The sequence below is a fragment of the Lactuca virosa genome, chromosome 4 (genome assembly GCF_052849685.1).
Source record: "Lactuca virosa cultivar CGN04683 chromosome 4, Lactuca_virosa_CGN04683_v6, whole genome shotgun sequence".
Lineage (NCBI taxonomy): Eukaryota > Viridiplantae > Streptophyta > Magnoliopsida > Asterales > Asteraceae > Lactuca > Lactuca virosa.
The window spans coordinates 307,690,190-307,715,900 of record NC_136429.1 but is presented as its reverse complement, the minus strand read 5'-3'; the positions used below and the strand labels follow the sequence as shown (position 1 = coordinate 307,715,900).

Here is a 25,711-nt window from a genome sequence, read left to right as displayed (position 1 = left end):
TTTGAATCAACCTTAGCTTTTCAATTTCAGCTTCTGGTTCGGCTTTCCTTTCTTCTTTCGATTTTTCCACCACTATTGTTTTCCCTTTATCTTTCAAGACTGAATCATCTTTCACCTCCTTTGTTTTCAAACCACTCCCACCAGTATCAGTAGATTTACCAATCACAATTCCTTTCGAAATTGGTCTTGTAATTGGCATAGTTGTTACAATAGTTGAAGTAACCGGCCTAGCAGATGCTATAACTGGCTTTGTTGTTGGAATCTTTGAAGAAAACAACTTTCCTACAACCTTCGCATCATCACCACTTGCCTTCGAATCACCAGTTTTTCTTTCTCCCCCCTTGCACCCCTATGAAAACAGGTGGGGCATTTGTTATTGGAAGAAGGCTTAATATGCGAGAGAGAGGAGCAAGTTGCTTCTTGAGAATTGCTTCGAATTGTAGGAACTTTTGAGATAAAAATTCAGGAGTAATCAGGGAAGACGAAATCGGCTGGACAGATAGTTATTTTAATTCCTTTAGCAAAGTAATCACTTCCACAAAGTTGGTACGTTCTATTGTTGAAAGTTGAGAAAGTTGAGGACTCAAACTTTCATACAATTTGACAAATTTTGTGACAACGTCACAAATAATATCAATCTTCTGATTCAGAGATGCATAGTCTTTTTGAACATTTGCAATCTCTTTTTGCATATCTTCGCGAAGTTCACGAATCTGCAAATTGACATCCTCCCTGACTTTCTTTACATCTTGAACAAAGAGAACATGCCTTTCCTTTGTTACATTCTTTAATTCTTTCATATCTCCGGCAAACTTCGAAGTTTGAGAATTGATTCGTAGTTCATTGTTTTGATCACTATGATCAACCTTCTCCAAAATTCGTGATTCGAAGTTTGTAATCATCCCAGATACTTTACTTACGACTCTGGCTTCGAACATTTTCAACAAAGTATCAACCTCTAAACTTGAAACAGACGAACCACCCCCCAGATCAGCTTGAGATTGAATTATAGAATTCAACTTCTGATTCAAAATTTTAAATTGCTTCATTGTCATCAGCATATGATCTGGAAAATCCTCTTCTTCTTCATGAAACTCTAATTCCTCAAACGTACCTCCAAAACCCTCATTATCAATTTCTGTCTCCATAAAAACAGTTTCTTGAACGGTTGAATTAGGTTTGGGTGTATCAGTGGATTGAGAAGAAAAAATAGAAGTAAAGGGTTGATTGATAATGTTTTCGAATGTAGGGGAATCAGTGGTTGAAGTAATTGGAATAATTGGTGGAGGTAAAGAAACAATATGTTCGAAGGCTATAGAAGTTGGATGACCTTGATCTTCTTTCTTCGAATCTCCTTCACCCATATTGACATTTGCATTCGTATCAGATACGTTTGCAGGGATGCCTGAAGTTCGTACCTCCTCAGAAACTGATTTGGCAACCGAATCTTCGGGTGGTATGATTATTGTCTGCTCAGGAAGAGTTACTTCTGGTGTTTCAGGAATTCTTTCATCGTCATCTTCTGTAGACTCAGTAGAAAGCATAAGCTTTCTTGTCTTCTTTTTCTTCTTCTTTGACAGATGTTTGGCTATATCCTCAGCCCTTCGTTTCTTGGACAATGGAGAAACAGGTGCTGGCACTTCTCGAATTAAAACACCTTGATGAGTGACATGAGGTTTTCGGACCACTTTATGTGTTGGAGACTTGCTTTTATGTGTTGACTTCATTTTGATTCTTCGAAACATACCGGTCTTCGAAGGAATGATCACTTGCTCTTGAGTATCTTCAGCAACAGGCTCAATCAATTGTGTCTCAGCAACAGACACTTCAACTGTAAGAAGCTTCTTCTTTGGAGATTTCGAAGATTTCAACTCTGTGATTTTGTTTTCAAAAGAAATAGCTTCATTCTTCTTTGACCGCTTGGATTTCTTGTCTTCCCTTTCCAATAGTATCCCAGTTTCGACAGTAGAATCAATAGTTTTCAAATATGCCACTAAGACAGAATTCGAAGGATCAACTCTTTTGAGCATTGCATCAGGAATACGAGCAACAGATGGAAAATCCTCAGCACTATCTGTGAGATCCTTCGGATAGTGGTACGATTGAAAAACAGCTTTTTCCTCATCATTGGGTACCAAAATCCCTTCCTTGTTGTAAAAATATTGCAAAATCAAGCTCCAGTATCGTGCACACGAAATACCATAAAGAGCATTCGTGTGTTCTACACTCTTTTGGAACTCCTTCCACAATTGTGTAGAATAATCCACTTGAAGATCATAATATAGGCCAGCAACCATGGCATATACCTCCATTCTTCCTTTATCAAGACCAACTGTTCTCCCAGTTAAACATCTCAGAAAAATACCAAATAAGAAATTCCAGATACTTGGAAGACCAGATTTCTTAAAATCACTGATCTTGGATAGTTGAGGCTGATATCCCATCTCATTAAACATATGAACGATTTGAGGGAATGTGAAAGCAACATACGGAGGTGAATTCGGAATTTCAAGAATTTGGCAAAAGAGTTTCTTTGATAATCTGACCTTTTTGTCATTCACCAGATGGAAAGTAATGGTATCAGAAGCTTTGTTGTAAGTAGCGGTTGATTCTGCTTGAGAAAGCCATGACATTGGAACTAAGAACGAACTGAACATCGTTGTAGACAAAACAGAGCTCTTCAAGGCAACGATTAACATCTTCAATTCTTCCGGGTATTTAGAGACATCACCCTCCAAGTAATAGTTAGTTGCTTGAATCTTCATAATTGGTAATGAAGAGACATCATCAGTGGTATGAGAAGGATCAGCATCAACATGAACAGAAGTCGCCATTGTTAGGGTTTGAAAACTTTGAAGATCAGAGAATTTGGGAATTTTTCTTTTTGATCGCGTAAACTGATAATGAACCCTTGAATTCATTTTTATATGTAACCCTGAAGTTTGAATTTGAAGCGGGATGTATATTTAATGACATCTGACGTGGCACCTTGAAAAACGGACCATTACTGCGTAAAAGTAGCCATGCGTCAAAAAGTAGCTGTCACATCACCTTGAAATCCGTACAGAATACCATACGTCATTAAAAAACAGCATGTATTGTTATCCCCAAGAAGATTGTAACCGTCAGAACCCTTCGTATGGAAGCAAGGCTCTTTCACTTTTGGGATGAAAAGCGAAGTCATATGCCAGATGTTTGAAATCATCAGCCTGAGTTGGTATTACTCAGAACCTCAAGGATTTCGTGAGTGCATTGTTCCAAAGGATTTAGACGAGAAACAAAGATAAGAAAATTTTGGGATACTGTGATGTCAAAATATTAATTTGACACGAAAGCAGATAAAATCCCGGGCAAAGATTACTTCATTTATCATTAAGAGAAATGATCAACAGCTTGTGTAGTTTCCCGTGAAATACAATCGAACACTTGTAAATAAGTATCGAAGGGCTTCTTTTATAATGCTTCGTGGGTAGTTAAAAAAAATTCGTTACATGTCATCCTAAACATAAGGTGATAAATTGTAACAGAAATTACTTGTTTGACCAGTGTAGTCAAAGACAAGTTTGTTTTGAAAAATTTGAAGTGACATTGAAGTTCGAATGAAACTCACACGGAAATCATATTCAAGAAAAAAAATGTGTGCTGGATCTTGTTGGGTAACAAACATCATTGGTTTCGAATGTTTAATCAAGATCACTCATACGAAATGAATATGATTTGGAGTTTCGAATTTTGGTACTGAACCAAAGGTTTCGTGAAAATCTGGAACATAGTTCCCCGTCAATTCCTTAAAAGTTTAGAGAATTGGGTTTCACTTTCATCACGGTCTCATGATGTCAGATCATAAACACAGATTTTTGATATATCTAAGTCTCGATGGGTTTGATCAGAGACCTCTCGGACATATGTCTTCGTGTGTGATCGTGTAAGAACTTTATAGGTGAAAAAGATTGATGTAAGACATGAAAGGTACCTCTGTTATATTTGGACAAAACAGTAAACTCTTAACTCATTTTGAGAAGAGTCGGGTAGCTTAGAGACTAATGTGAATATAAGCCTTATTGGGAAGAAATATTCGTATCAATAATTTTATTAAGGCTTTCGTACACACACATTGAGTCATTGGAGGCTTTCGACAACATGCAGCAGCATGCTTCTAAGGACAACTTAACTAGTTAAAAATATTGAAGAATTTATCGACTCGTACGAAAAATGTACCTGACCCCAGAACTGCAAGCATAATCCACTGTGTATCATCATGAATATCTGCAACACAGTACTAAAAAGAAATAAGAAACAAAATATTTTTGTTGTTTTGATTTTTCGAAAATAGAGACAGAACAAAAACAAAACAAAATCTTTTTGGATTTTTAATTTTTCGAAAATTAAAAGACAAAACAAAAACAAACGAAAATTTTTTTGGATTTTTAAATTTTTTTCGAAAATTAAATGACAAAACAAAAACAAACGAAAATCTTTTTGAATTTTCAAATTTTTCGAAAATTAAATGACACAACAAAAACAAACGAAAATCTTTTTGAATTTTTAAATTTTTCGAAAACTAAATGACAAAACAAAAACAAACGAAAATCTTTTAGGATTTTTAATTTTTCGAAAATTAAAACTAACTGTACTTGTTGCAAATACACGAAATTTTATCATCCCCTGATAAGTGACAAATTTACGAATTCGAAGGGGTTCGAAGCGTTGACTATGAACAGTAACCTCTGAACGTTGACTGTTATTGCTTTGTCTTTCATTCAGCGCCTCTGAATGATTCCTGGTCAATTATCATTCTCCTTTTTCGCATGGAACAGAATTTCCATCTATCATTCCAAGTCCTTCTAAAATTCTCACAAAGGATTTTTCATCTAAAGGTTTCGTGAAAATATCAGCTAACTGATCAGTTGTTTTCACGAAATGTACTTCAATATTTCCATCCTCCACGTGATCCTTGATGAAATGATAACGAAGAGCTATATGTTTGGTCTTCGAATGCTGCACAGGATTATGACAAATTCTTATTGCACTTTGAGAATCACAATATAATGGAATCTTTTTCATATTGATTGCATAATCACGCAATTGACTTTGAATCCATATAATTTGTGATGTGCAAGCAGCAGCAGCCACATATTCTGCTTCAGCTGTTGAAATTGATACACATGTTTGCTTTTCCGACTGCTAGCTCACCAATTTGTCATCGAGAAATTGACATCCGCCACTTGTGCTTTTTCTATCAAGATTACAACCACCCAAGTCTGCATCCGAATAAGCTTGTACAAAGAACCCAGTTTTTGAAGGATACCACAATCCTAACAAAATTGTTCCTTTAAGATAACGAAATATATTCTTCACAACAGTGAGATGTGGTTCTCGTGGATTTGACTGATACCTAGCACAATCACACACAGAGAACATGATATCAGGTCTACTTGCTGTAAGATAAAGTAATGAACCAATCATGCTCCTGTAAAGAGTTAGGTCAACTGCAGGTTTATCTAACGAAGGTGTCAACTTTATTCCAGTTGCTATAGGAACTCGTAACTTTGTGCTATTCGTCAATCCAAACTTCTCTAGCAGATTTTTCGTATATTTTTCTTGATTAATAAAAATTCCTTCTCTGCTTTGACGAATATTTAGTCCAAGAAAATTATTGATTTTTCCCATCATGCTCATTTCGAACTTACTTTTCATCAGATCTTCGAATTCTCTAGATAAGGCAGGGTCAGTTGAGCCAAAAATAATATCATCAACATAAATTTGAACAAGCATTAGATGATTCCCAACTTTCTTTCGAAATAATGTGTGGTCAACAGATCCTTGTTTAAACTTAGATTGTTTCAAAAATGAAGTAAGAGTTGCATACCATGCTCGTGGTGCTTGTTTTAAACCATAAACTGCCTTATCTAAAATATAAACATGATCAGGATATTCTTCTTTAATAAAACCTAGGGGTTGTTCCACGTAAACTGTTTCTTCAAGCTCTCTTCACGTCCATTTGATAAACATCAAAGTCTTTGTGAGCTGCATAAGCCAGAAATATACGAACAGCCTCGAGTCTTGTGACAGGGGCAAAAGTTTATTCATAGTCGATTCCTTCTTGTTGTGAATATCCTTTAACAACAAGTCTGGCTTTGTTTCGAACGATATTTCCATCTTTGTCGGTTTTGTTTTTGAAAATCCATTTTAACCCGACAATCGAAACATTTTCAGGTTTAGGAATTAATCTCCAAACCTTGTTTCGTTCAAATTCAGACAATTCAGATTGCATAGCAACAACCCAATCTGAGTGTTCCATTGCAACCTTAATTGTTTTTGGTTCAATTTTAGAGATGAAAACATTGAACATGCAAAATTCTTGATGAGTATTTAATACCTCATTCTTTGCACGAATTTGAGCTCTTGTTAAATCACCCTCTTGTGGATTTCCAATTATTTGATCTTTCGGATGATCTCTTGTCCACTTTTCCATTGGCGGATAAGCTGGATCAAATTCCAAAGGTGCGTCTTCGTATAAATCATCATTCTCTGAACCTGCAATCGAACAAACATCATCAAAATCATTATTATTCACAATGTTTTCTAAATGCTCCCCCTCAACATTATACTCCCCCTCAATATCAGTATTCAATCTCTCATTCTCCCCCTCGAAAGAATGCTCCCCCTCAACTGGAGTGTTCGAATCCAAGTGCTCCCCCTCCACTGGATTATTTTACACACTTTCGCCTTTCTCTTGAGAAGTTGATGTTGAATCATCAGTAAACTTCGTTAATTCAGAAAGATGATTATCATTTGCATTAATTTCAGCATCAACAGCAAGATCTGAAATACCAAAAATTAAATCATAATCAATATCTAAGATTTGTGAAGATTCAGATTCATCTTGTATTTCTTTTAGAATAGGATGATTTTCACATTGCGTTTCAGTTTGTTTAATATAGTAATCATCAAATGTAAGATTAAAAGTTTCTTCAACTTTTCGTGTTCTTTTGTTCAACACACGATATGCGACTGAATTATGCGAATATCCCAAGAAAATCCCTTCATCTGCTTTAGCTTGAAATTTTGTAAGATTATCCTTGAGATTCATAATAAAGCACGTGCATCCAAAAACATGGAAAAAATTGACGTTAGGTTTTCGATTGTTGAGAATTTCATATGGACTGATGTTAAAACGAAGATGAATGAAAGATCTGTTTTGAGTAAAACATGCGGTGGATACTGCTTCAGCCCAAAGGTATTGTGGAAGATTCGCATATGTCAGCATAGTCCTTGCCGCTTCGTATAGAGACCTATTTCTTCGTTCAACAACACCATTTTGTTGTGGTGTGTATGGAGATGAAAAATTATGCGAAATCCCTTTGTCCACCAAAAATGAATCAAGAACATTGTTCTTAAATTCAGTTCCATGATCACTCTTAATTTTTCGAACAATCTTCTTCAATGTTGTTTCCATCTTTTTGATAAAGTCAATCATGATTTGTGCAACTTCGTATTTAAGCCTGAGAAAATAAACCCACGTAAATCTGGAAAAATCATCAACAATGACTAATATGTACCGTTTCTTGTTGAGTGTTGAAACTGCTGATGGACCACACAAATCAATATGTAAGAGCTCCAGAGGTGCAACAATTTTCGAATTTATCGTAAATGGATGACCTTGTTTATGTTGTTTTCCAACTTCACAAGCTGCACATAAAGAATCATTATCAAATTTAAGTACAGGTAAACCTCTTACCAGATCTTGTACCACAAGTTTATTGATGTTTTGAAAGTTGAGATGAGAAAGTCTTCGATGCCAAAGCCAACTTAAGTCTGATGTTGCTTTCGAAAGAAGACATATAGCAGGTTTCCCTACTATCGGATTGATGTCCAAAGTGAACATGTCACCTTTCCTTTTGGATTTAAGTAAAACTTCGTTAGTGTTGCCATTCGAAATAACACTTCCTTCTTCATTAAAAAGAACTTGATTGCCAGTGCCCACAACAAGTTGGGAAACACTTATCAAGTTATGTTGATGACCTTCAACATACGCAACACGATTCACTGTGAATTATCCGTTCGTGATCTTCCCATATCCTTTGACTTGACATTTTTGATTGTTCCCAAACTTCACAACTCCAGCATTCTTTAGGCTTCGAAAATCACGTAAATTATCCTTCTTCCCAGTCATGTGACGAGAGCAACCACTATCAATGTACCATTTATTATCATATTGCTCGTCACATAGTACCTACAATCAGTGGAAAAATTTAGGTACCCAAGGCTTTTTGGGACCTTGGAAATTAGATTTCGAATGTAATGAAGCACTTTTAACCCAATCACAAACTTTGGTTTTGAGACTATCAATTAAGTTCACATCTTCATTTAAAGGAACCGAAACATAAGATTTTGATGGTTTCGAATGTTCACTGACATTACCCTTCGTATTCTGTGTTTGTGAATGTACATTCTTTGTTTTGATTACTGGTTTCCATGCTTTGACGGATATGTTCAAATCCTTAGAAGATAGACTTCCATTTGATGAAATATTTACATACTTTTCATAGGCTTCGTGAATTTGCTCCTTTGAAAATGTATTCGACTGATACATTTTTCTTTTGCCTTCAAGCCAATGATCAATGTTCTTCCTTGAAGTTATCCCTTTTTCATGTGAAATTTTCATAGTTTCTTTCTTTGTATGATTAGGAAAATTTGGCTTTTGAGGAACAAAATCAACTTTTGGATTGGTTAGAAAAGATTGACGATAAGATGTATCAACAGTGGATTTAAAATATTGACGTTGAAAGAATTTTTGATTTGGATTTGATGTATTTGGAATATTTGTTTCTGAAACTTTCGAAAACTTTGATTGTTTATTCATTTCAGACCTTGAATTTTTTGCTTTGAAAACATTTTTGGATGATTGTGATTCAGACATCTTTTGAGACTCAATAATCTGCCAAAATATTTTCTTCCTAGCTTGTCTTTTTGAAATGTTATTTTCCTTCGAAAATTTGCCAATTTGATCTTTGAATTCCTTGGAGTTTAGTTTGACAACTTTTTCATTTTCCTTTACAACTTGTTTTGAATTCTCTTTTTCAATTTTTGATTTTTCAACCCATTTTCTTTGTGGTTTTTGACGATGAAAAACATACGAATTCTTTGTTAGGTTGTTTTCAACTGTGCTTTGATTTGCAAAGAAACCTTCATCAGTTGTTTTCAAATTATCTTCTTCAACTAACTTCTTTAATTTTGGTTTGATATTCTCAACATTTCCAGTAGTTACGAATACTTGATTTGGAAAAATGACATCATCTGTACACTTGAAATTTGGATAAACCACAGTATTCGTTTCAAGATAATGATCACTTTTTTCATTCATTACTTTTTCGAACTTTTGTGTAGCACCATACACTTGATCAACCACTATTCGAGGAATTTCTTCTTCCTTCGAAGATTTCTTTTCCTTCGAAATTTTCTCTTCTTTTTCATCATCGCTATCATCAGTTTGACTGTCTCTGAGATCCACGAAGTCTATATCACAAACTTTCGAAGTTGAGGGTATATCAGTTTCTTTCTTAACCATCAAATCCTTAACTTTTTCTTTCCCTTTAAATGTTGATGCAACATTAACAACAGACAACTGGGAACAATCAACATCCTCAAGATCACTAATTTCACTAATATTGTCAGAATTATCTTCAATATCAGCAAAATTAGATTGAGAATCAGATGTTGAATTCTCAGTCTTTTTCAAAATTTGAATTTTTCAGATTTAGTCAAAGTATCATTCACTATGTTAACTAATTCATTCGCATCAAGACATTCATCAATTTTGACAATTCCATATTTATATCTATCATCAGGAACTTTGTCAAAATCAGCTATTATTTTCTCACAATCATACGAAATATTATCTACCTTAGCTCTTTCGTATGCTAGAAAAGGTAGTAATTTTCTATGTTGTTCTTTACTTATTTCACATGAATGATGTAAATCAGTTAATTTGCCATAAAGTCTCTTAGCAGAATTACAGTATATATTTCTTTGTGCTAGCAAAAGTTTGACTTCATTTGATAAAGTATCCCTATCACACATAATATTTGTTATCTGTAATTCCAAACAATCAATTTTACTTATTTTCATGTCTAATCGCTTTTTGGTCTCTAATAACTCCATGGACAACTTGTTGGCCTCATTGCTAGCAGACACAACAATTGAATCAAAATAAGTAACTGTCTCATCAAAAGATATTAGTTCAGAGTCATAAGCATGTGTAGGAATATTAAAAGATTCGAGAATATTACGTACCTTTGTTGTCATTGGAGATTTGACTGTTGTCTTGGATACGAAGCATCTTCCTTTCACTTCGAATTCCTCTTCATCTGAGTCCTCCTCCATCTTCGCATACATTGCTCCATGTGTTGGATTCCTCATTTCTTCATCGTCTGATCCGGATGACCAGATTTGATAAGTTCCATCCTCTTCTTGTTCACCCCTTGCGACCAGTGATAAATTCTTAGCTTTCGCACGAACCTCCTCAAGCCTCTCTGCATAATAAGCCTCATCTTTTACTTTATTCTTTCTTTCATCCTTCTTCCGAAGCATACAATCATTCGCAAGATGATTGACTCCATTGCAATAATGACAATCAATACCAGCATCACCTTTCAGCTTCTTCTCACTCTTTCCTTCAGACATTTTCGAATCTTTCTTCTCAACCTTCTTTTTCTCCTTAACAACAGTTTTACTCACAGCACTTCCTTTTGCCTCAGAAAGCTTAGCCTTCGAATTGAACGGCTTTTTGAAAAACTTCTTAACACGATTATTCGAGTAAAATGCTATTGCCTCATCATCCGAATTCATGATGAATCCCTCTTCTTCCTCTGAATCACCATTTTCAGCTTCTTTCTCAGATATCTTTGACACAAGTGCCAATGGACCTCCCAAATTCAGCTTCGATTCCTCAGCAATTTCATTTACCTCAATTTCGTGTGCCTTCAATTGATTGTACAAATCATTGAGAGTTGATGTATCAAAACTTTGCTGATTCTTCACCATCATACTCACGCTTCTCCATTCTTTTCGAAGACCCATCACAAAGATAAGATTGAATTCCATTGAAGTCCTGGTAATTCCATAGCGATTGCAACGATAGATTAACTCGTTCAGACGATCATAGTAAACTTCAATTGTTTCTCCTTCTTTTTGCTTGAAATCTTTTAGCTCGACCAAACACTGTTTGACTGAATTGATTTTCGTCTTCTCACTTCCTTGAAACTTATCTTTCAGATTGTTCCAGACTTCCTTAGCAGTTGTACAACTCCTTACGTAATTGTACACAACTAGAGGTAAAGCACCTCGCAGTTCCCTCATACATCTCTTCTCCAGTTTCTTCAGACGATCAGTTTGATTATCAACACCAGAACTTGTAGAAGATGATCCAATTACTTGAACATTCACTGGAACATTGACATTTCCAGTGATACATGACCATAATTCTTCATCAAGACCATTCAGATAATCCTGCATACGATCAGCCCACTGATCATAATATTCAGGGATTAGCATTGGAATTTTGGTTGATGATCCTAACAAATGAGAAAACGAGGTCATCGAATTGAGATTGAAGCTCGCCATTGTTGTACGGAAGATGACTTTGAAAATTTTTAAGAAGATTTGGAAATTTGAAAACAAACTGGTTGAATCAAATCGGAATTACAAGAAGAACACTCGATTCAACAATTCAAATGCAGAATCAAATCACAAACTAAAATCTAGACAAATTTTTCACTATCAACAAGTGCGGAAACTTTTGAACCAAAAATTTGATTCAAAAACTTTTTGAATAGATGAAAATCAGATCACAGATGTGATTCCTGCTCTGATACCAATTGATGAATCATAGAATCGAGTATAAAATGAATCAGAGTATAAAATCAAGTAAGAATGCGAAATTGAACACCGGATGTAAATATGATCTTGTTTCAGCTCTATTACGCTTTCGAATGTGTATAGAGTACAAAGACAGGTCTGTAAAAACTCTTATCTAACTCTAGTAAATATCCCTATTTATAGGGAACAGAAAGCGTACAAAAAATATACTAAGGCATAGACACTTAGGCTTCGAATAAAAGCGCCTTAGTAAAATAGATTACAAAACATTCGAAGAGTGCAAAATACATTTCGACTAATTACAACATTTTGACCCTTACAGAATCCCACGAGTGTTCATCAAAATTCCTCAAACCAGGGCTCTAATGCCAACTTGTAACGTCCCAAAAACCATAGTAAAAATTTTGATTTTTAAACCCATTTAAAAAAAAACATAGGTCATACAAACATTGTTTCCAAAACGTAGTCATAGAAATCAGAGTATCAAATAACATCTCTCAACATAAAACCATAAGATGAAGTGTACGGTCACGCCTTTGCCTTCCCCCGATCACCTGAAGTACCTGAAACATTTAAATCCATAATTGTAAGCCAATGCTTAGTGAGTTCCCCAAAATACCCCACATAACAATACACATACAAAGCATGCATACATGAGCCTACAGTCTGACTGGACTGCCTCTCAAGGCCTATAATACACCTAGACCATTCTCTTTGGGCCTACAGTCTGATTGGACCGCCTCGTAAGGCCTACAATACACCTGGATCGTCCGGGTATCTTGGCCTACGGCATAAAGTTAGACCGCCTCAACCCAACCACAATATGTCGACATAAACAATAACAAGCAAACACGGGTAATCATAGCATATCTACCAGTCTAACAAATCACTACAGTATAACAACATCCTACATACAAGGATACATACTGCAGTACAAAGTATAATGAGAAAACTCACCTTGCAGACTAGCCGATAGATAACACAGCTCTCACATGTCCAAAACTAGTACAACGAGCCACCTATATCACACATAGGCCCAACCTCAATCTATAGCCCCAAAACTCTCAAGTTGACCAAAAGTCAACTTTGTCAAAAAGTCAACAGTCAAAAGTCCATCAGTTGACCAACACGTCGTGGCCAAGGATATACCACGTTGTGGTGTCCTCTCGACAAAACAGTCGCAGAGACTGCCTATCGCCATGTTGTGGTGGCTAACCCACCACGTCGTGGAACATGCTCTGGCCAGCTTAATGCATTAAGCTATCCTTCAAGTTACTCATCCATACTTTCCAGAAGACTTTCTTACACCTAAAGCATCATAAAAAGTGTTGCTTTATAGACATGCATGTCTTGCACTCAAGCTAGGTCAAACTGGTGAAAAATGAGGCCAAAACCTCATGCATGACATCAAAACTCTATTAATCTTCAAATCTGGAACATATAACTACAAGGGGACCTCAAGGATCCATAAAGTTGCCAACTTTATGGAATTCATCTATCCAAACTCTCCCAAACATGGAGAAAAGTGCCCAAAAGCCTAGATCTAGAAACATAGCACACAAGATCAGTTCTTGAGGACTTACAAGAGTCCAAAATGTGTGTAAGAGATGATGAGGAGATTTACTTGTTGGATTTATGCACCAAGAACACCTTCTTCTTCTTTAAGGCACCAAAAACACCACCAAAAACTCATAAATGTCAACAACCGAGGCTAGGGTTGCTCTAGGTCCAGGTGATGGAGGTTGAGGGTGTGCAGACCCTAGCCATCACAACCCTTAAATAGGGCTTTAAGCCCGGAAAATTAGGGATTTGCATGCTGACGGACCCCACGTCGTGGTCATCACCCTATCACGTCGTGGCACCTTAAATGAATGTGTGCTTTCATCGGGTGCCGCTACGTCTTGGTACTTTCAACACCACGTAGTTTCCATCAAAAATCATATACTTCTAAGTCTTAAATACCGAATTCATAAAAACAGTTATACCTGATGTTAAAGATATAGAATTTTTATGTAGGGTTTTTATTTAATGGTCGTTTTTTAGCTATGTAATTGTTTTAATTTAAATTACTGAAGTATTTTTTTATTAATTTTATATAATTAGATTTTATCAAATTACATTTAATTCTATTAAAAAATTGTGATAAAATGTGCACCCACAAACAAAAAAAATAATAGTGTAATTAGGGGTGAGCATATTAACCAAAAAAAACATCTTGAAAGCTATCGAAGTGGACAATAGAGTTCAAAAGTAGCTCGCCTTTAGTCAGCTAGTACAAGAAAGTGGAGACTCAATGAACTGCATAAAAGTCCTGATATCTCGTTGTAATCCCAACCAAAACCAAATTAACCAAAATAACCGAATCATTACTAAAAAAGGTGGTGCGGTTTCTATTTTTGATTAACCAAATACATATGGTTCGGTTATGATTTTCATCCAAAACGAACCACTAAAAAACGAATCGAACCAATAATATTAATAAATGTCTTTAATATAATATAATATTAAATCTATGATATGTAATTATATATGGAATTGAAAATTTAAAAGGTAATTATTTGGAATCAAATGAGATAAATAATCTTCTATCATAATGATAAGATTATAAACATTTAATCATTCACTTCTTCATAACAATGTACTTTGTGTTTTTCAGTTTTTATAGCAAAGTATTTTTATTTTTATCTCATTTTCGACTATTATAACTAACTAATATGAACCATTAACTATAATTGTTAACCGATAAAAACCGTTAACCAAAATCAATATTAACCAATATGGAATGGTTAGCAAAATGCATTAAACTCCCCATCTAGGTGCAATAACGTGGCAGGTCAGCAATAAAGTGTAATCGTACGTCTTTTACGTCTCGTTCTCGAGTTTAACAAAAGAAAGTCATGAGAGAAAAGAAAGGAAAGGAAAACAGAATTTTCTTTTGTGTTCCCGAGTTTTAGAGAAGTGGAAGGAAAATGAATCATTTTGTTCTCTCTTTCCAAATCTTCCCAAATCTAAAGGAAACTTAGTAGGGAAAGTAATCATCCCATTTCCCTCCTCCCTGATTTAATGAAACTTGGAACACTAATTTTTTTTATTTTATTCTCATTTTCGTTTCCTTTCATTTCTCTTGTCTTTCATTTCTCAGGAACGGGGTGTTCCAAGCAACCATAGATCGAGACCTGTGGGTCAGTTGTTCAGTGTGGCTTTTCTCCCTGCTTCTTCTGCTCATCCTCCTTCAGTATTCGCCACCGGAATCGGAGTAACTTTTTAGTGTTAGTTGTAGGGTTTTAGAAAAAGAAATCAAAAGTTTGTCATACGAAGTCAATGGGTGGTGATATTCCTCGGAAACAACCTCTATTTTGCTTAAAATGGCCATGGGATGTAAACTCAAACGCTAATCCAAACAAACCCCTCAGCTCATGCTCTTCGGGACCTCCATGGATTTTCAAATCGATCCAAACCGTCGGCTCCCTCGCTTCAACACTCGTCGAATCGATCTCAAAACCCCAAACCAGAAACCAACTCCAGTTCTCGAAATTGGCGACGAAGACGAAGGGTTTGAGTGGAGAGGAACAAGGGGAGTTAGAACAGAGAGCATTGGCATGTGCTTTGGCCAATGGAAAAGACGCTACAGTGATCGAATTCTATTCTCCCAAATGTAATCTTTGCAATTCAATGGTTGATTTTGTCGGGCATGTGGAGAATAAGAACGCTGATTGGCTTAACATTGTTATGGCGGATGCTGAGAATGATAAATGGTTGCCTGAGGTACTACTCTCTGATTCCCTTTCCTTCTTCTGTTCTATTCATGAATACCACAACCCATAGAAATGCACTCTACCTGTTCGATGAAATGTCTCATTTGGTTTAATGCAGCTTCTCAACTATGACATAAAGTATGTTCCCTGTTTTGTATTGTTGGATAAACATGGCAGAGCTCTTGCCAAAACGGGTGTGCCCAACAGCCGGCTTCATGTTGTTGCAGGTGTTTCTCATCTTCTTAAAATGAATCGCCCATCTGAAAGATAAAATCATTAAGAATGGTGTTATTATGGTATATTAATCACATTGCTTGATAGATAGATTTAAAGCCTTTTTTTCCTTCTATGGAAGAATGATGTATGCATGAAGGAAGTACGGTATGAATGAAGTATGAACAAACTAAACATGGTAGCTACCTAGTAATGGAATCAACATATTCAACAGATTAATTTAATTTTCATAGACTCTTGTTGATGTGCAAGGAACAACATTGCAAAAACAAACAATTCATGATGCATATACATAAACGTGATGTCTTATAAGCAAAATTAAACAAAAAATCAACATATCTCGAAAGAATCGTCACTGGATGGAAACATTTACAAAGATGTTTACATAAAAGAAAATCTAATTATCAAAGTCAAAAATCATTTATTTTAACTTGAATTTAATATACGTATAGTGATCTTAGCCTATGAAGAATCGTCGATTTTTTTCCTTCACAACTCTAACAAAAAAGAAAATGCTATATTGGTAAAGGCCTCTCCCGTATGCACTATCATTGTCAGTCCAATGCACGTCAAACACAGTACAACATGTTATATCCTGACAGAAGTTACAAGCAACCAAAGTTCAAAAATTCAAGATTTTAGGAGTTGTTGAAGAATGCTTCTTCCTTCATTCAAAGCATCCAAATGAGAAACATGAGAAACCCATATATGTTGCATCGGAAGCATCACCAAATCCAATCTCCTTAACCTTTCCTCCAACTCATTCACGCCTTTCAAATCCAACATACTCCCCACAACATTCTACATAACAATAACTACAAGTTAAAACACAGACATTTCATCGAACATGTAGAGTGCATCATATTGACTACTTAATACTCACCCAAGTGTTGGTGGAGCAAGCTTGGAGTAGAATGGACTTGAGAAACTGCTCATCCGACTCCTTAAGACTGCCCGAAACTTTAACATCCACACAAGAATAATCAGAGAAGCATCCGTAATTCTTCACTAAAACCGAATCATGCTCATCTAAAATCTTCATTAAACTTGTTCTTGAACGTTTCAATGTTAATCCCAAAAGAGAAGTAATCACGCTTTCATTATCACTCCAGCAACAACATGTGGATGATCCATCATCTATTAAAAAAAATGAACATGATAAAATATTTTCACATTATTGGTTAAATAATGATCTTCAAGAAGAAGCATACCGATTAATAAACCAGCAAGTGGGAATTTCTTCGCATTTGAGTGTAGGAGCTCATTATTCTTTTCCAATACCAATACATGAATTGCTACAACTTTGCAATTGATTCGGATTTGTTTATGGTGTGAGAAGTGAATCATTTCAGAAATTAAAGTTGCAGGAGGTGAATTTGCTAATGAGGAAGTGGTCTCCATATGTGGTGATGTGTCATTTGAGTCATTGCTATTTAGGTCATCTTCAGTGGTGATGGAGTTGATTTCAATGAAAGATGCAGGTGTCAACTTAAGCACATTCCCTTCACTAAACATTATAGAGTTTGAAATAACTGATTAGGAACTATGAATCAATACACCAAATTCATTATGATGATAAAGTAAGCACATTCCCTTCACCAAATTCCTGATTAAACCTCAACTTTATTTTTTTCATTTTTTCCGATCTTGGCCCTTTTGGCCATTTTTCTCTAAAAAAAGTTGTAAAATGTGAGGGTTTTTTACGAAAAACTAAAAAAGTTGAGGATTTATTTGGAAACATTTAGAACGTTGAGGGTTTTTTTTTGAAAAAAAAAAAAAAAAAGAAAGACAAAGTCGAGGGTTTTTTCCAAAAAAATGAAAAAACTACAAGATCTCTTTCATGAAATAAAATATAAAGATAGCGTTTAATCCGGGAATAAATATATATATATAAAAAAGGTCTTTTATGAGATTAGCATTAAAAAGAATTGTTTTGTATTTTGATGATATTGCTATTTATATGGGTATGGGTAGATGAATAATTAAAAAATAAAGCATATAAAAAAACCACGTAGGTAGATTCTAGATTGAGATTTGAGGACACATACGATGTTAAAAGAACACGGTAAAACTTAGCATTGACACCTGGCCCAAATCCAATTGGATAACTATGTTGACTTAAGTTGCTATATATCTTCACCTAAATAATACAAAGAGAAAAATAATCATAATCATAGGCAACCAAAAAAAAAAAAAAAAACAATAACAAATAAGGATCAAAGAAAGTTAGCTTTACCATGTTATTGTCGATTAATACATGAATACAAATACTACTACTTGAGACTCCATGAAATATACGATGATGAAAAAGTTGATGAGTTGAAGTATGAGTATGAACACCTAACACAAGTCCTTGGAAAGATAATAAATCCCCTTTGGCCAAATTCATTGTTGTGGAAGGACTCCAACAAATGTTAAATGCTTGTTCGATTGGTTTAGTTGGGAGAATAAGATCTTGTTTGAGTTCTCTGAGTTTGACCTCAAAGTCAACTGACACATTCACATAAACATCTGGACATCTCTCAATCTCATTTAACTTATGAAATGAAGCCTCATCATCATTACAAAAAGAAACACTCCAAAAATGTGATTTAGTGTTCACAAAGCCACACTCCTTTGAGGAGTTGCATATAAGATCTTTCTCATCATGCTTTACCAAATAATACCCACCAATTCTCAATAACTGTCATAAAATGTCATCATGTAAGTTTTTTTTTTTTTTTTTTTTTTTAATTTCTCTTATATTATAGAGCATCCTACTTTCATTTCTTTCTATTCCAACACTATACTCTCAATTTGTTTTCCTTATTAGGACATCATACTTTAAAAGTTTTAAAAGTCCCATTATTTTAGGAAAATTTTTGATAAAGTCCTAAAAAAAATTGAATAGAAAAGTCCCGATTATTTAATTTTACACGATAATTTGACATTTTCTGTTGGAATAAAAGGGTTAATCTCAAAAAAAAAAACCTTATATTTTGTGTTTTTTTCCAAATTAAACCTCAAATTTATTTTTTGCCTGAAAAAGACCTTGTATTTTTTCATTTTTCCAAAAAAGCCCGAAAAAAACCCTCAACCTTGTAAATGCTTCCAAATAAACCCTCAACTTTTTTAGTTTTTCTCGGAAAAACCTTAGATTTTATAATTTTTTTGGAAAAAAATGACTAAAAGGTCCGGATCGGAAAAAATAAAAAAAATACAAGGTCTTTTTCAGGTAAAAAATAAATTTGGGGTTTAATCCGGAAAAAACTCAAAATATAAGGTCTTTTTTAAAGTTAACCCAAAATAAAAAAAAAAGGACTTTTTTGTTAATTTTGGCAAAATATTAAATAATCAAGACTTTTCTGTTAAAAAAAAATTAGGCCTTTATCAAAAAAAATCCCAAAATAATGAGACTTTTCTGTATAAAATCCTTTGTATTTGGAAGACAAATTGCTATAATTTGTTAATTGCTATTTCTTGCATTTAATCCAAATCTAAATAGATAAGTTGATAAATATGAAAATGGCTAACCTCATACTTTGAGAAACTATCAGATTTGAACTCCAAAAGCAACTTCCTTGCAGCTCTTTTACAAAAAGAATCTTCCTGCATATGCATATTTACAACTCTGCCATTTAACATCTTAACAGATTCTGAATCTCTTTCTCTTTTATAAAGAACCAAATTCCATGGAAAAGCTATGGCCTCAACATATACACTTAAATTATTTGTAGCAACATCATCACCTGCAAACTGAGAACAAAAATTGAACTTTTTTTTTTATAAATTAATAACATTACAAGAAGCAGTTTTATAAATTAATAACATTATTCACATATTCACATACCTTTTGTTGTAGAGGAAATTTGTGCATTAAATAAAGTAAGTGAAAGTTTCCACTTTCTATCTCTTTATATTTCTCCTCCTTATCCATTCTAGGATATAAAATATGATTTCTTGATTTTGTGTCTCTTATATAGCAATAAATATAAATTGTAAATTGTTTTCTCCTTGTTAATTGAAAATGGTTGAAGATGTTTTTGCATGAAAATGGATCGTTGTTGAGTGATTGTAAATGTTGTAGTTGTCTTGGGAATCCTTCAATTACAACACTGAAGTCATTTATCTGGTGAAATAAACAAGAAACAAATAAAATAAATGGAGATATGAATATAAATAAAGATCATTACAATTTATAAAAAAAATTAGTTACCTCATATATGTCTTTAATGCTCCAATCAGATGAAAGATCAGGTATGACTATGTCAATACTGCCTGTTGCATCAACTAACTGCAACCTTCTAGAATATTCAGAAATCTACATCACATTTACACAACTATGTTGAAAAATGGGATAAAAAAATAAAAAAGGAAATTCATAAATTTGTTAGAGAAAACTGAATAGGCTTCTTAATGACCTTTAAAGTTCCAAGCAAAACAATGTTCACATCTTCACTTTTCAAGATTGTTCTAATTGGTTGATCATGAGATTTCCCTCCACAAACTAGATTGCTGAATTGATTATTCATATCAGAATCTTTCCCACTTTGATATAATTTTTTTATGAATATGTCCTCACAATGACTTATGAGATTGGAAATTGGCACAACCTAAAAGAATTGAAATCATTTCATTAATACAAATTACTAAAAAGAAATACTAAAACAATAAAGAAAGAAAATCACAAAACCCTAATTGCTAAAATATACCAATTTTGGAGGGGTGTAATCGATTTCTTTGCCACATCCATATAACTCATGCTGACAATATTCTGTGAGAACTCCATGCTGTGAAACCAAACATGTTTTTAGAGAAATCTAACAAATTATAGCAAAAATGTAATTTTCATTTTCATAATTGTGTATAATTTTCAAGGTATAATGTGCTAATCAGAAAAAATGACTTTACCCGAAATCGGAATACTGATAAAGGTAAACATGAACTGGAATATTTCTGAACTAATCCTTCCATCTGCAAAATACATTAACTAGTTCATTTTATGTGAAATCATAACAGAGTATTTATCCAAGAAAATAACTCGTAACAGATGAAATACTTAATTACATGTTTAGATCCTAAGATCTCCATCTCAGATAAAATCCCAGAGAACTTTTTCTTCAAAGATGAGACAACAAGCAACACCCTGAGGTAGAATCTTGTGAGGAAATGGGAAAATACAAAATACCATGAAGGAAAATAACAGTAAAACAAAAAAGTAATAGTAAATGAGAAATTGTTCGTACCATAATCTAGCAGAAAATGAAAGTGATTCAATGAACTTCCTGAGAAGGCTGCGAGATTGTAAAGATTGGTAGCATCTGTAAGCAAAAAGAATGAATAATTTGTTAAATACAAGATTTCTAAATAGTTGCCACAAAAAATATATAGCAGTAGCACTAACCCGCTTTCAATTGGAGAAAATATATTGACATGGATGCTAGTCTTATAGCATGATCCAAATACTTTTACTTTTGTCCAAGAAAATTTGGGATTCTCCAGATGAAAATTCCTCACTGTTACCTATCAGCAGGAAAGCTCTATATATTAGAAAAGGGATGAATTGAAGAAAAAGCAATTGGGACCTCTGTATTCATAATAAGAAGTTAATGTACATACAGTTGCACCAACTCTTAAACTATGTGGCATCAAGAGTTGATGATCTGTGAGCAACAACAACACTTTTTGATCCAATTCTATAACCATTCCCTGCATGTAGACCCCAGTAATACTTCCTGTATGGGCACTGCATAGCCCTTTCTCTCTGGTTGCAATATTTCTTCCATTCATGGCCCTTTTACTCTTAGAGACTGGAAGATGGAGGATGGCTTTCTCTGTGGTCACATACATCATCAAAGACTTCCCTTCTCCAAGGAAAACCATCTTCTTCTTCATGCCGGAGATAAGCATAATACTTCCGACCAACCTTGAAATAACAGGATACCAGATCGAGGAAGATTCACAAAAATAAAGAATCCTTGATTTAGAGAACTTATGAGAGTTACTATGTTCTCTATTTATATCATGCAATAACATTACCTTGTCTCTGGAACAACACAATGCGCACTCACAGATGGTAATCTCAGCTAGAAAACCGTTAACGTTTCTGGTACCGGTTTTATGGGCTGTACAGGGAACATTTGAGACAGGGCTAACGGATTCCAGTAAACCGTAGATTAAGTGACGAGGAACTATACTTTCTTCATACGCAGGAACTACAGAGTTCAGATGGAATGCGTTAAATTTGGATATGGAATTTTCTTCAGACTGATCGAGGCTCCACCTGATAATTTCTAGATATCCGCCGTGAGGCTTCATAGGAAGGAAATTCCAGGCAGTGACTCTGATTCTTTGGCCAATAACCCGAAGATCAAGGTCGAGAATGTCGCAACAAACAGCGGCAGAATGGTCGGAGAATTTGAGGCAACTTGAATTAGAACAAGATGAAGAAGGTAAGGTTAGGTTTAGGGTTCCGACGAGTACTGTTGGGTAGTTAAGAGGTTTAAGGATTTTATGGATATTAGGGTTTTGTGGATCAGATGGCTGAGGTTTGTCTTTGTACAGAGTAGGACGACGAATTGAATGGCTGGGCGAGAGTGACGACGCGCCGGTGATAGGGCGGAGACGATGGAGTAGGTCGGATACCGAAATCAGTTTCACTGAACTCTCTTCTTCCATTTCCACCGAGAGAAAGGGGGTCTATAGAATAAAGCGGGAAAATGTTTCCCCTGTGAAGTTCATTGAACTTAAATTAGTCAATTTTCTATTTATATTTTTATAAAATGATCAAATAAAATTGTGATTTTTGACGAACCTACTGTTCAAATTTAAAGATGTCCAATTTACTTGAGATAATGAAATCAACATATATAAAAAAGTTGGGTTATTTGTTTGGGTTAGGTCAATTCGTTACTTTTGGGGTTTTGTTATTAGGTTAATAACTTATAAAGGTAATAAATTTTTTTTTTTTTTTTCTGTATTTAGGTAATCATGTTTTTTCCGTACACATTTGACCATTAAACGTGTAGCACATGTTCAAAATAAGGTAATATTATCCTGCCAGAGGGCGTGGAGGATTTTGTAGTGTACTGCGATTCGTCCATTTCAGGCTTGGGCGCAGTCCTGATGCAGAGGGGGCACGTCATCGCCTACGCCTCGAGGCAGCTGAAGCCTCACGAGGCGAACTACCCGACGCACGATCTGGAGTTGGGGGCGGTTGTCTTCACCTTCAAGATTTGGCAAAACTACCTCTATGGGGTCCGCTGTACCATTTACACAGATCACAAGAGTTTGAGGTACCTCATGGATAAGCCAAATCTGAACATGAGGCAGCGCCGGTGGCTAGATGTGGTGAAGGATTACGACTGTGAGATCCTTTATCACCCGGGGAAGGCCAATGTTGTGGCCGATGCGCTTAGCCGCATAGCAACCCCGATCAGAGATATTTGCTTGAGGATGACGGTAGTGACTCCGCTTTTGGAGCAGATCCGAGAGGCCCAGCAGGAGGCTATGAAGGAGGAACATCGGAAGGGCGAGCGTATTGTGGGTCAGGTTTCCTCCTTCGACTATGATAGTCGCGGGTTGTTGACACTCCATCGGAGAGTGTGGGTTCCGTATCATGGAGGTGTGCGCCAGGTTTTGATGGAGGAGGCGCACAAATCCAGGTTTTCTATCCATCCCGGGGCGACGAAGATGTACAGAGATCTTCGTCTTGATTACTGGTGGCCCTGCATGAAGCGAGATGTAGCCTGGTACGTTGAGAGGTGCTTAACCTGCAGGAAGGTCAAGGTCGAGCACCAGAGGCCTCACGGCAAGACACAGTCGTTGGATATCCCTATGTGGAAATGGGAAGATATTACTATGGATTTCCTCACGAAGCTTCCCAGGACCGCACGGGAAGTGGATTCGATTTGGGTCATTGTGGATCGATTAACCAGGAGTGCCCAATTCATACCGATCCAGGAGAGCATCTAGGCTGAGAAGTTGGCTGACATCTACATCAGAGATGTAGTAGCTCGTCACGGAGTGCCAGTTTCTGTGATTTCTGACCGAGACGTGCGATTTACTTCCAGATTCTAGAAGAAATTTCATGACGAGTTAGGTACTCGTCTACATTTTAGCACAACTTTTCACCCTCAGACGGATGGTCAGAGTGAGCGGACCATCCAAACCTTTGAGGACATGCTGTGACGTGCGTTTTAGACTTCGGTGGTAGCTGGGATACCTATCTTCCCTTGGCAGAGTTCTCCTATAATAATAGCTATCATGCGAGCATCGACCGCCCTCCCTTCGAAATGTTATATGGGAGAAAGTGCAGAACCCCGATATGCTTGGGTAAGGTTGGAAAGAGGGTCATGGGGAGTACTGAAGTGGTACTCAAGACGACAGAGAGGATCCAGCAGGTCAGGAGCAGGCTTCAGACTGCTCAGAGTCGGCAGAAAAGCTATGCCGATCGGACCTGGAGTTTCAGGTCGAGGACATGGTTCTCCTGAAGGTGTCACCTTGGAAGGGTGTCATCCGGTTCAGGAAGCGGGGCAAGTTGGGCCCCAGGTACATTGGTCCTTTCAAGGTTATACCCCGGGTGGGCAAGGCGGCGTATAGGCTGGATCTGCCAGCCGAGCTTAGTCAGATCCACAGTACCTTTCATGTCTCCCAACTACGGAAGTGTTTGGTAGATGACTCTACAGTGGTGCCCCTAGAGGATATTCAGGTGGATGACAGCCTGAGCTACATCGAGCGACCGGTAGTCATCCTCGACAGGAAGACGAAGGATCTGAGGAACAAGAAGGTCGACTTAGTGAAGGTGCAATGGTGTAGCACCTGGTTCTTGGTATGTATTTTTATTTAAGTATTTTGCATTTTTGGCCTTGGACTCGGCGAGTTGAAGGACCAACTCGCCGAGTAGAAGCGGGATGAGGCGCGGGATTTAAGTGATGGACTCGTCGAGTCGGGTCCCGGACTCGACGAGTAGGCTCTGACTGGACAAAACCCTAATATGAGGGTCTGTACCCTATTTAAACAACCCTATACAGCCTCCATCGCCCCTTTATGCTCCCATAAACCCTCCATAGCAAAGCCTAAGTGTTTTGGTGCAAGATCTAAGGCTTTTGAGTGATTTTTGTGGGTTTTGACCTCAAGGAAGAAGGAAGAGCATAGAAGGATCAAGAGGAGACTGAAGGATTCGAGTTTGGTTCATCATTTGTAGTCTTTGAAAGGTATAAAGTCTGTACCTTGCTTGCTTGTTTGTTAGATCCCTTTTGGGGAAGATTTAGGGCTTTTTAAGCCATATGAGGTAGCTAACCATGATTGCAAACATGGTTGGGGGTCAAGACTTCGGATCTAAGTCTTGGGAGGGGTCACAAGGCAGATTTGGGTTGCTTTTGCACTCAAGGAAGGCCCCATGCAACACTAGAGCCATTTTAGAGCCTTTTTGGCTCAAAAGTCCCATGCATGCACGTAAAGTTCGTAACTTTACGTGCTAGATCGAGCTTAGGGGCTTGGATCTATCATTTGGTCAAGTGTTGTACATCAGAAATCGAGGATTTAGGGTGTGGATGTTATCGACTCGGCGAGTCCGTTCTTGGGACTCGACGAGTCCAAGGCTTTGAGTCCCATATCTGTTGAGGGTCAAAAGGACTCAGTTGGGTGTTAGAAGGGTTGTAACAGGACAGAAAGAGTGACCCAACGCATTGGACTCAATTTTAGACCTAGAGTTCATGGGACTCGACGAGTGCTAGAACAGACTCGGCAAGTCCAAGGCAATATCCTGATGTTTGAAGATGAACTCGACGAGTTGTTCATACAACTCGGCGAGTCGAGGTCAGGACTTGTTCATCAGTTGAAGGTGAACTCGACGAGTGTTC

The 25,711-nt window shown here is 36.2% G+C and overlaps 2 protein-coding genes across 2 annotated transcripts; one reads left to right on the top strand and one right to left on the bottom strand.

Annotated features, from left to right (window-relative positions):
- The first annotated feature begins 14,984 nt into the window (after positions 1 to 14,984).
- Positions 14,985 to 16,099, top strand: LOC145108460 (Thioredoxin superfamily protein). Its single transcript, XM_079045486.1, has 2 exons — positions 14,985 to 15,645; positions 15,754 to 16,099. Exons 1-2 carry the CDS (start codon positions 15,202 to 15,204, stop codon positions 15,904 to 15,906), a joined length of 597 nt encoding a protein of 198 aa, XP_078901612.1. The 5' UTR covers positions 14,985 to 15,201; the 3' UTR covers positions 15,907 to 16,099.
- A 186-nt stretch (positions 16,100 to 16,285) lies between these two features.
- On the bottom strand, positions 16,286 to 22,565 carry CTC1 (conserved telomere maintenance component 1). Its single transcript, XM_079045485.1, has 15 exons — positions 21,468 to 22,565; positions 21,253 to 21,371; positions 21,095 to 21,169; positions 20,916 to 20,994; positions 20,760 to 20,822; positions 20,561 to 20,638; positions 20,270 to 20,461; positions 20,065 to 20,169; positions 19,699 to 19,977; positions 19,383 to 19,604; positions 18,106 to 18,552; positions 17,918 to 18,009; positions 17,081 to 17,376; positions 16,753 to 17,006; positions 16,286 to 16,670 (listed from the first exon to the last, which is right to left on the bottom strand). The coding sequence occupies exons 1-15, from the start codon at positions 22,524 to 22,526 to the stop codon at positions 16,500 to 16,502; spliced, it is 3,531 nt and encodes a 1,176-aa protein (XP_078901611.1). The 5' UTR covers positions 22,527 to 22,565; the 3' UTR covers positions 16,286 to 16,499.
- Between the last annotated feature and the right edge of the window lie 3,146 nt (positions 22,566 to 25,711).